Source organism: Drosophila arizonae, chromosome 3 (assembly GCF_054131065.1).
Source record: "Drosophila arizonae isolate 15081-1271.41 chromosome 3, UAZ_ARI_1.0, whole genome shotgun sequence".
NCBI classification, from domain to species: Eukaryota; Metazoa; Arthropoda; class Insecta; order Diptera; family Drosophilidae; genus Drosophila; species Drosophila arizonae.
The window spans coordinates 29,670,869-29,683,185 of record NC_142923.1 but is presented as its reverse complement, the minus strand read 5'-3'; the positions used below and the strand labels follow the sequence as shown (position 1 = coordinate 29,683,185).

The following is a 12,317-nucleotide window of genomic DNA, read 5'->3' as shown; positions in this document are numbered from 1 at the left end:
TTATATTTTAATTTGGGCGAAGAGGGCGTAAATCTGAAGTCCCTAGGTCTGATAGCACTCAAGCTGCGCTTAACAAAATAACTATATATCGATTATTTTCGATAAAGAATAAATGGGATACGTTATCGAAACAATATGATAAGCTCATACTGCGTTCGATATACTCGAGTATACGTTTTAAACTATAATTTCCTAGTTCTTATATCTTCTTAGATCTGAGAATATAGAGTATATGGGATCTGCCACGTTTCCATTTATCTGTTACATACATCACAATAAGCTTAGGTTGGCTGTTAAGCCAATTGATAACTTCTTGATTAACTCAGTCGCTTGTAGAGCGCTAGTTAAGCAAGTCACAGCGCAGTCAAATTTCAAATTGAATTCCCAAATGCTTTCCTGGGCATCATAAAATGCTGCGACTGCTCGCATGGCTGGGCGCCGCTTTTTATGATGCACTCGGTAACTGTTGCTTACGGCGATCAACTGTAACGGCGACACTAACCTGCGCTGCCTGCAACTGCAACTGCAACTGCAAATTGGGAATGGCAACTGGCCCATGGCTGGGGAGCCAAATGTAGCCATTAAGGCTGCACATAAAAGGCAATAAACACAGTCGCTTCATGGCGTTCTTTATGCCACTTTGCATCGAGCTTTAAATGCCTCGAATGTGGCGATGTGGGGAGGTGGGACTCAGAGTGAGCCACCGCTCGCAGGACACAGCAGCAGGAGCAGGAGCAGGAGCAGGAGCCGCGCCGCCCCAGCGACTGCTCTTGTTTTGTGGTGTTGTAATTTATGTATCCCCCTTTGCTGTTGTTGTTGTTGTGGTTGTTGGCTTTATGTGATATTTGCCCGGGCTGCCTGCGCCTGCTGCCTGTTGCCTTTCAGCCTATCGGGCCATTGGCCATGGCGTCGGTGCTTTGTCTTAATCTAATGCCCATTGCGCCATTCCATGGGCCTTAACGGCTTCAATTAAGCAGAAGTGATGGCACATGAGGTTATACGTAGACCAATGGCCACGTTCATATATGAATCAATAATATTGTATTGTGTATCGATGTGTGCGTAGTGAGAAATAGACGCACAGTTGCTGTGGGCATGAAGATGAAAATAAAAGCAAGCTCATCCAGTAATAATCTATACATAATAATTTATCTTTTAGTTCAAGTTCCTTCAATCCTAAAGGTAAATAGCAAACTGTGAAAGTAATATAAACTATGGCAATCTATTGCACTTAGTTTCATTTGCAATGCCAGAGGTTAGTTAGCAGTAGGGTTACGAGTTTCATAGTCTATTATTGGGCATGTCAGGTGGTGCTAGTTTTCCATTCAATGTCAGTGGCATGAGCACTCGAAGGCTATGGTGTAGGAGGTGCCAAGAGTGGAAGCCTTTTATGCCAGTCAGCCAGTTCGACTCCAATATATTTTAATTAAAATTGTGCCTACATTTGATATCAATGCTGGAAAAACTTATGAATGACAGCAGCCGCTGCTCTGCTCTGCTCTGCTGCAATATGCGCCCTTTCGCCAACTAAATGTCGGCCTCAAGTGTTGACGACGATGAATAGAAAAAAAAAGAAAAAAAAAAAAAAAATAGTGGAAAAATAAAAAAGTAGAAAAACGCGAACGGAAACGGAAGTAGACAGCGAGGCAAGCGACTGAAGCAGGAGCAGACAGCTGTAGCGGAAGAACAAGACGAGGCGTAGATAGCTGCTTATCGAGGCAGCTCCAACTAGCAGCAGGAGGAGCAGCAGCAGGAGAGGCAGGGGCAGGGAATTGAGTTTTGCCACTTGCTCCACTTACATAAGAAATCAAACGTTCTCTTTGCCAAAAATACCAAAAATGGCCCCAAAACTATGGGGAAAGGGGGCTACGACGTTGGGGCAGTGGAAGCTCCTGGAACTAGTTTGCTATCAAATTGATATGTTTTCTTGCACATGGAGCGCGTGCCAGCAGCAGGAGTAGCAGCGGCTATAATAAATGGAAATGATATAATAATAATAACAGTATAAACAGCAAAAAGTAATCGTTTAACATTTCGATAATCAATAATATTTCCGGTTGCTGGCTGGTTACAAACATATCCGGCTTACTTTATACACATGCAAAGAGCGTAACGTATTCGCCAGTCAGCCTTTCAATTTTGTATGTGTGTGCATGTGTGTGCATGTGTGTGTGTGTGTGTGGGTGTGTGTATGCGTGTGTGCCAATTCTATTGACACATTTGCATGGCAATGGCTTTGAAATTGTTTTGCTGTAAATTCGACGAAACCCCAACGCCCTCGAGTGCTTCTCAATATGTTCTCCATATGTATCTGACGTTACACTCTCTCTGTCTCTCTCCCTCGCAAAATAATATTGACGAATTGACAGTTAGTCATGCGTATGCAAATAGCCATTGGGAATGTCATCAACCTGTTATTGCCTCCCTTTCGAAAGCCAGACATATGATTCAATCAAATTCTAGACAAATATATTGCACCATAAATAGGTCGTGCTTAGAGGGAAATTTATGAAAATACTGAGAAGGGAAATAGAATTTAGTGGGTCTTATTGGTAACTTTTACATCTTCATCAACTTTTCTTATACAACATATCATCTTATATGTATATTCGGCAGTCTAACTAATCGATAAGGTCTATATTGATTCTGTTATGCCTTTCGATACCTTCCCATCGCCATCACATCGTAATCAAGGATAATCTATTCAATACCGTATTCACTAATAAGATGTGATCATACTAGCATATAGTTGCTCATCTATGCTGACTCAGGGTCACTTATAAAACTTTAGTCATCGATAACAAACTAATATGAGATACTTTGGGCTCTTCTCTTGCTTCATCACTACACCAATACATCTAAACATATCAAATATGTTAATTTATCGGCAATGAGTCCGGCACCATTCACAATATATAATTATCTTTTTTGGAGCTCTTAATTAGCAATCCATTTGATTGCTAGTTTTGCTGCTTTTTGTGGCACTCAGCAGCTGCGTGATGTGTGCAGCGTTTCGTTGGGAGCGGAAGCAAACAAAGCGCTGGCCGCACGCCACAAAAGTCAACTGGAAATAAATTTAAATTTTAATTTCAATCTCAACAAAACGCGCACACACAAAAGCCAAATGCGGCAGCCAGCCAACGTCGATTGGCGAGGCTTGCTGCGTAGACAACTTTACGTGCCACAGCTGCCACTTTTGTTTCTCTCTTTCTGTGTGTGTGTGTGTGTGTGTTTTGTGTCTATGTCTGTGCTTCACTGGCTGTGTGTGGCACGCACTGGCAGGTCCCTGCTCGGGCGCCGCCTGCTCGCATATCTCTGCATGCATATTGCACGGCTGGCCAAACTTGCGCATAAATGACTCAATCGTGGGCATTCCCAGAAGCACAAGACTCCGCTAAAACGCCAAATTTAACTCATACAGAAAGAAAATATGATATATGAAATAATTTGATAAAGATGAAGACAAGAAGACAAACCTAATAAATGTAGCAGTAGTGGCAGATCATACAAATATATTCTTGTTCAGGATGACGAGCTGAGCAAATGAAACCCTGTCCGTTTAATTTCAATCGATTAAAATCGTTATCGAAATTCATTCAGTACATTTTTGGCGAAGGATTTTCAGTAACTCATCAGATATTTATGTTTAACTCTTAACCAATCTGAATATAAATTTGAATAATTCTTCTTGCGACAAACATTGCCTTTTCTATACAAAATTATCTCTCGCCTCTCTCGTATCCCAATACTCCACGTGAACTATTTATGTGAGCCCTACGTATGTATAGGCTAGTCAACTTTTTGAATCCTTACAGTATCTCGAGATCTTCATCTATAACCTTAATCTGTGGGAATAGATGATATATCAAATATGATAAAAACCATTATGAAGTAAAAATCTATATTCATAAAATATATTATTTATAGCTCTATAATAATCTGGCATGCAAACTTTCATAAATTTTATAAAACCTCATGAGAATCAGAGAGATTTTTGGAATGGCCAGTAGTCTGGGGCTTGTTTGTGCGGCTAAAAGGGGAAGATACTCTCTGTATGTGTGTATGTATGTGTGTGTAATTGTCTGTGTGTGTGTGTGGATGTTAGATATGCATGCGCCATGAATGAATAAAGCGAAATCGCTTGGGCTGCTTTCCACCTTTAGCTGAATGCCCAGCTGCCTGACTGCTCCTCTGGCAGTCGCATGACGTATACGCCGCGATGTCTGCCTGGAAACGTCAGGCCGCTCTCATACATAAAGTCTCCTGTGGCCGGTTCGTCCGTTCGCTCGATTTGCGTAACTATGCACGAGTTGACTCATTCACATGTGGGTGGTTCTGTGGGTGTGTGGTGGTGTGGTGGTGCGATTGTGTGGGTGAGTCTGTGTGGTGTTTACGCTGCGTGTGGGTTTTTTTTAAGCTATAATGCCTCACTAGCCTGACCAAAACAGCATCAGGCTGTAATTATCCAGCTTGCATAATTTGGCCTCATGTTTTGCTCCTTTCTGTTTGTGCTTTTATGTTCGGCTTACTGAGTAGGCGTCTGGCCACGCCCCACGCCCCACGCCCCACGCCCCAATCTGCTATTGGTTTGCAATCGTATTGATTTTTTGCCAGCCGCATGGACTGTTGAATGCCATTCGGTAGCATTAATTGCTGTCATCTAAATTCATATTACACGTGGCCCCATTTTAATTGCCGTCCAGCACGCGAATACTGTGTACATTGCAAATAATTGCCAGAACTTTCTAAGCTCCCGTTTCACTTATCACAATTTATTATTGACATTTTTCTCAATTATTCCAAGTGCTTACAATGCAGCCATGAAATGAGCTCTTTGTGATTCTTATGCAAAATTATTACGAAAAGTATAAATTGGACAAAAACATATATGTATTTTTGCTTAACTGTGAAAAGTAAAATCATTGTATTTTGTATAATTGTATACAATTGTAAAAAATACAACATTATTAGGAAATGAAAATTCTTAAGCTTATTAAACTTTTTAAGTTTGAAATATTTGTGTGTTTTAATTTTGTGTTAAGGTCGAATCAATTTGTTTATTAACTAAGATATATACATATATTGACATGTATGAGTATTGAAATTTCGTAAGTTTAGTAAACTTAAAAACTTATGTAACTTTTGATTGAATTTTTAACGCTAATATACAAATTCAATACATCAATAGGCATATGATCCGAAAAGCTTTATCCACCTAGCTCTTATAGGTGGCTTAGAGATTTCGTAGGCGCTCAATAGACCTGAAGCATTATAGTGTTTAGTCGTTTACGTATGCATATATAACTGAGTACAACTGTATTTTAAATATTTAATTAGAATTCTGAATTAGTCGGAAATATACTCATGGACATTCTGTTTCACCGGAAGATCAATAGAACATTTGTCCAAGTGGAATAGCTTTGACTTCCAGTGTTTGGCTTTCAGCAAAAGAAACAAGTTAAGATGATCCAATGACACGTCAGCGCACTTTCTGGCTTACTGTCATTTATCGTGACTGGGCAGCTGGCATGCTTAGCTATATAGAGCCACATTTGGGCTTATGTGTATAGGAACTGGGCCGTAATGGCAGCCGTTAGCGGTCGTCGCATTTATTGTCGGGGCGTTGCCGTGGGTCTGGGTTTTAATTAGCCTTGAGTGCGTGTGTTGCGCCAAAAGGCAGCAACAAATTGTTACATAAGCCACAGGCCAACAAAGCGCTTTAAGGGCCTAAACATTGTCGTCACTCGGCCAGCATTTGCAATTGGCCAATTTACGCAGCAAAAAACACAAAACACAAAATACAGAAAACAACTCAAATTTAATTGAAAGAGCAAGAGCAAAACGTTGAAATGGCTGAGCAAACGCGCGGGCGTACTTTTGACTTATAAGGATATGTTCGCGCTTATTATGACCCTGAATGTTGCTGCAGACCAGGTCGCCGAGTCATGGCAAATGTTAAGGTTGCCGAGGTACAACCGGCCGAATAGAACTGGAATCCAAAAGGGATTTTAATTCGCGTGTTTACGACAAAATCGCATGTGAAGCGCGTTAAAGGATCCAGCAGAGGCAAAACAGCAAGACACAACGCGGAAAATCGTGAAATTACAAATATTTGCGAATACATGAAAATATCTGCAGTCACATTCAAGCAAAAGCTGCACAGACGAGACCGAAGATAAGCAATGACGGGTATGCAGATACCCCGCAAAACAGACGAGGCCGAAGATAAGCAATGATGGGTATGCAGATACCCCGCAATAGTCAGAAGTAACTTTCCAGTAAATTAACCTTTTCAGTAGTGCACGAGAAGATAGATACCCTGCAGTCCCCATCGAGAATTATTACATCTTATTTATTTTACTATCGTAAGAGCTATAATAATTAGGGCGAGCGACTGTATATTTTGAATATTCCCGCGAAAAATAAATTATTTGATTTAAGTACCAATACACAAAGATCGTGTATAACCACTACACTACTCAAAATAGGTAGGCAAAGCTTACACCAACGATAAGAAATTATGAAAATATGCATTAGGATGGGTGTAGCGTATAATAAAGATCTGAAAAGAATAGAGAACAATACTAAAGCGAACACCATCATTGTCATAGTGTACTCTAGGGGATTCAGCTCTAGTTCTAATCAATCTTTAGTTATATTCTCACTTGCTAATTATCGCCAAGTGTTGGGCAACTAACAAAATATAATTTATGGAATATTATAGAGTAATATATACCATTATAGAGCATTTGAATTAAAATAATAAAAGAATAAATTGTATTAAAACGTGCATGGAAAGCACAATGAACATAGCTTCACTGTACTCACCTCGTTGGCTTGTACAAATACTGTGAGAATCCTTTTTAAGTACTCTACACACTGTAGTGCCTCCAATATTTGGTGCATTTAACAGAACTCGACGGTTCAGAGATTTTTGCTCCATGTATACATGTGTGTGTTTGTGTGTGCGATTGGGTGAGGAAAGTTTGCCTTCCATTCATTTTTATATTCTTCACTTCTGGCTACAAGATGATTTCGCTCTATATTTTTCTTGCTCGACGGAACTTGAAGGTTTCCAACCGAAAGTCAAAATAAAAAGTTTGCGCATTTTATTGTTTGATGAGTTGTGAATGGGGTGTGGCCAAAGGGTGTGGCGATTGTGAAAATTGTTTTCAATGGATATTTCATCGCTCTCCCACTGTGCTCTTTACTTTTTCAACAATCATCCATAACGAGTCGCGAAATTGATTAATGATGGATGAGTGTAAAGCTGTATTCAATTGAAAGGAGCGAAGCACCAGAAATTTTAATCTTTAATATGTAATAAAAAGTTTCGAGCTGCTTTGTTCAGCTGAACGATGTTTGGCGTTTGATATATTGCTTGTTGAAGTATTGCCATATTTAATGTTGAAAATAAAACTCTGAATGGGATATTATTATATTGTATTAAAATATTTTTAACCTTTGTTTTCTATTAATATTAAAATATTTCTATATCATGAACCCGTTAAAAATGCAAATACAGGCCACAATGGGCAAATTATGCATACGTGGGATGACAGAAGAAGGCGTGGCATATAAAATATTCTTTATCTCGATTATGTGCTATATTTATCTGAGCACCGTATGAGCTCAACGATCTCGGAAGCCGTAGATACTTCAAGTTTACTTTTCTAGTCTAGACTTTTAATGTATTTAAATTGCAGCTCAAAATTTAATTTACGGTTTCTTCTGTCCATTTAAGTGTGTGGGAATGAATCGTTTGTTATGGAAATACACATAATTGAAACGAAGAATCTCTGATATATTCAATTCATTATTTTTTATTTAAATATAGTGTTTGGCGAAAATTCCATTACATATTTAATATATACATATATATTTTAAATACATTAAAAAGACTTTTTTTCATCCATAAAACTTTATTATCTTTTTGAAACGCTTAAGTATCTCCTAAAAATATATTTTCTTGAATATTTGATGATTTCCACATAAGATATAATGTTGTATCTATTTGTTGGGGCATGCCAATGAGAACTTTGCAATACGATGTTTATCTATTTTTAAGAATCCTATTAATAGTTATTGACAACTAAATCACTTTTTCTCACACTCTACATCTCTGACAATCCACTTTGCAGCTTAGCAAATAGTTTTAGCATTAAAGATGCGTGTCTACCATAAAGATTCGGATTGATTTGAATGCTGTTACTGTGTTTATCGATTATCGTCGCGTTCCTTGCAGTAAATCCGTCTTTATACATAAGTTTAGATAAAACGAGAAATTATTAAATTGAAGAGCCTATGAGAACATGTTGTGCATTGCCAGGGATATCAGCAACATGAAACTAAAATGCAACAAATTTAGATTTTAATTTTAATTCACAATACTCGAGGAACAACAAACAGATTGTGAAAATGTAGTCTAGCCTGATCTGTACTAAGGAGATTATCAATCGTTGAGTATGTGCATGTCTCATTCAACTGTGTGTGTAAAACAAAATAGAAAATAAATGAAAATAGAAAACAGAAAACAGAAACAAAAGCAAATCGTAAAATTTAAAACGTGCTTTAGAAAGCTTCCATATTAAACTGAAGTAAAAGCGAAAAGCAAAATATTCAGATACAAATTGAAACATATATATATTCTATTCAATTGTTTACATGTCTTTGTATGTGTGCTTGTGTGTGTGTGCGTTAGGCCCTAGACGCTTTTTGTACGCTAATGGACACTAGTTAGACAATTACCAAACAAATATTTATATGTATACATACTCATACATACATACATATATACATACATACATGTATTTAGCAGATAAGCAACGTACACTTTATGTATATACATAGCTAATCCAGGCAGCTTTTAGCTTTTAAAACTATATGTATAAATAGAGAAAAGTAATTCAATTATTTTTATCATACGGCCCGCGTGGACAGGAGAGTTGACACAAAGGATACACACAGACAATACGCCCCGAGAAGTATGCAACAGAAATAATTCGATTGTGAAGAGCGCATATTTTTGAAATGTTTATAGGCAGAGAGGATCGTTAGAGTCGTTGCACATATTTATAGAAAATCAGAGAACCAGAGCCCAAATATAACATTTTTAAAATAGACACCAAGCGAAATACAATTTTTTGACATATATATACTTATATATATTTTTTGATAAACCAACAAGAACAACAAGATCAAGAACAAGAACAAGAACAAGAACAAGCAATGCACAATGTATGTATTCCCTAGCCTAAGTTAAGTCTGCGAATTGCTTTTGTATGATTTTGTTAGTTTATATACACGTATATATGTATTTGAAGATTGTTATACCAATGGAAAATTTACTTTTGATGGTTTCAATGAGGTTTATTTCAAACAACGTTTTGTACATGTCACTCGGTTGAAGCTTAAGCAAGAAATCCAAAGTACAATCATTTTTGTCAATACAGACACAAAACGGTAAGAAGACGAATGAAATCAAATATTCTAGATACTACACTAAAGCAACCTAAGCGAAACTGTTAGAGAGGATAGTCACATCATATTAGTCATATATACAGGGACAGACAAGAAGAAGAAGAAGAAGAAGAAGGAGAACAACACAACTACCACATAAACAAACAAATTTTGCTAAGAATTTTAACGTTTATTTTTCCAAAAACACGCTTTATAAAACAGAAAGTGAAAGAAGATAAGAATTGCTTAAAGTGAGGTTAGAAACACTAAAAGTGAGGTTAGAGTTGAAAGTGATAGCATACAAATATTTGTGCTTAGAATTGAATCGGCTACAGTGAGAAGAGATAGTCTCACAAGAAATTGTTTTTTAGAAAGGGAGAAAGTGAGGTTAAACCAGCAAACAGTCAGCTTAAACTGCCCAAGAAGTGAGGTTAGCTCAACAGTCAGGTCAGGCAGCCACTCGATTCAGTAAGTTTAGTTTAGCCTAGCTTACAACTGCCAAGTATTGCAAAATAGGAAGGCGCAGCGCAAATCGATGCTAGATCTAAGCTAAGGAAAGTAGAAACCGAATGTTTGTTAAGCGTAAGCCATAGAGTAGATCCAGAGCCTGTATACCTAAGCAGTAAGCAACATGTATGCAGCTGCTGGCGGCGCCTCCTTGGCCTCGCGCCAGGCGCGCCAGCGCCAGCGACAGCAGAAGAAGAACCAACAGCTACAAGCGAAACTACATCCACCGAAACCAGCTGGAGCCGCCGTCGGCCTCGGCGTCGCTGATCATGGCGGCGCCTCGACGCCGACGCGCAGCCAGTCGCGGCAATTCCACCAGCTGCCCACCAGCTACTTGCGGGCGCCGCAGCAGCCGCAGGGCCGCAAGCTCAGCGCCACCTACACGCAGTCCCGCTCCCTGCTGCCCATCGAGGAGGGGACGGGCGGCTCCGACACGCAGTCGGTGCTCCAGCTGCGCATGCACTCGCACTCGCACGCGCACGCGCACTCACACTCGCACATGCCCGGGCACGCCCACGGCCACGCCCAGGGGCTGCAGGGCCACGGGCACAGCCATCTGCACCACGGCCACGGGGGTCCCGTGCAGACGCCCTATCAGCAGTTCGCCTCATCACACGGACGCGTCTCACCGAAGCTCGTGCACCGGCACAGCGGCAGCAGCGCTGGCTTCCCGCCCGGAGCGGCGGCAGAGGGACAGCTGCACAAGTCGGCAACGGCGACGCTGCCGCTGGTGTCCCAAATGGAGGTGACGCCGCCAGCTACTCCTGCGTTGCCATCGGCTGCGGTCGGCGTTAAAACGACGGCGATGTCGATGCTGGAGACAGACGCCACGCCCAGCACCTCAGCGGCGGCGGCCGCCGCCGAAGCCGCCGTCTCCGAGCCCCAATTGGAGCTGGCAGGCGCGGCGGCCATGTTTGTAGCTCACCATGATGCGATCATTGTAACGCCGGCCACGCCCATGGCCTCGCCCGGGCACGCCGCCGCAGCGGCAGCAGCAGCAGTGAAGCTGCGGCGAGCCGACGACGACGACGAGCCCCACGACTCGGCCGAGCGCCAGCCCCTCACAGCCTACGACGAGGACGAGGCCATGCAGCCGCCCAGCGGCCCCTTGGAGCGCAAGTGCAGCGTCTATCGCATGCGTCGCAGCGACGCCTTCGAGCAGGGCGACCTCGGCGTCACCAGCGGCCTCAAGCGGCAGCTGCGCGAGCTCCAGTTCCAGCAAACCCAATACGAGCCCCTCGTCAGCGACGAGCCCCAGCTGCTCTTCAAGGGCCGCAAGTTCCAGCTGTGCGCCTACTGCGAGGAGGGCATCTGCGTCTGCGAGCACATCGAGGTAAATGCGGTCCAAGTCAAGCCCCAGCTTGCCCAGCTATCTATGTATATTATCTAGTATCTGTATCTGTATCTGTATCTGTATCTGTATGTGTGTGTGTGTGTGTGTGTGTGCGTAATCTTAACTGTAATCGTAATCTATTGCTAGCTAACCAATGCATGTTCCCCATTCTAAATGTCAGCTGTGTACCTATTTTTATAAGAGCTTTAACTGAGGTTGGCATGCCCCAGCGTATTATCATATATATCGTATACCGTGGAAACTACTATATGTTGAATATTCTAAATTATCATATATATCGTATACGTTTTAAATTATATTTTACGTATTGGTAAATAGCGAGCAAGTTGCTTAAACAGAGATGAGCTCAAGCTTGTCTAAATATCACACAGCGGAAGGCCCAAAAAATGCTGGAACATAATTTATGTATAAATATTTTATATATTATGTAATATTGTGATTGTTATTATTATTATTATTTTTTTTTTTTTTGCATTCTCTGAATTTTGCATCGGTTGATCTACTGATTAAAATTATTAAAAATTTCAAATCACATGACATATCGAAGAAATACTGTCAAACTGAAATGAGTTTCACACACAAATATTTTGCATTTGAAATCTTTCAACTTCTATGAAAGGCGATGATAAATAACCTATAATCTTTGATCAGCACTCTACTCTATCTCAACATATTATGCAATAACTAATGGGTGAGAATGTCGGATGAGTGAGCTGCAGCGATTTATGATGAGCTTCGATTCTGAACTGTTCTCCCCTATTTGCTTTGAATTACGATATTTAGTTCGCTTTGGTCACTTTGGAGTGGCTGTCTCAAAGTTTTCCATGTTTTTCGTGGCTTTTCACGTCTTCAGTTTATATATATGTATGTGTGTATTGCTCTATTGATTGGCATATCTACAAAATGTTCTGCTTCATCTTTGAAGGCAGCTGCTGCCAAAGTCAACAGCTTCAATTGACCCACTCGGAAAAGCACAACAAAATGTGTCCTTTCGTTC

At 40.6% G+C, this 12,317-nt stretch overlaps 2 protein-coding genes across 9 annotated transcripts in view; both read left to right on the top strand.

The window, feature by feature from the left end:
- Positions 1-12,317, top strand: part of LOC108610201 (uncharacterized) — a 104,243-nt gene that overhangs the window by 62,350 nt on the left and 29,576 nt on the right. For all 8 annotated transcript variants that reach the window (XM_089466058.1, XM_089466053.1, XM_089466059.1 and 5 more), the window contains one exon: positions 8,142-11,299. In XM_089466058.1, the coding sequence (XP_089322184.1) occupies positions 10,091-11,299 (1,209 nt within the window). In that variant the 5' untranslated portion in view covers positions 8,142-10,090. The remainder of the gene's footprint in view (positions 1-8,141; positions 11,300-12,317) is intronic.
- LOC149270025 (uncharacterized) overlaps positions 1-12,317 on the top strand; it is a 38,240-nt gene that overhangs the window by 16,969 nt on the left and 8,954 nt on the right. The window lies entirely within an intron of this gene.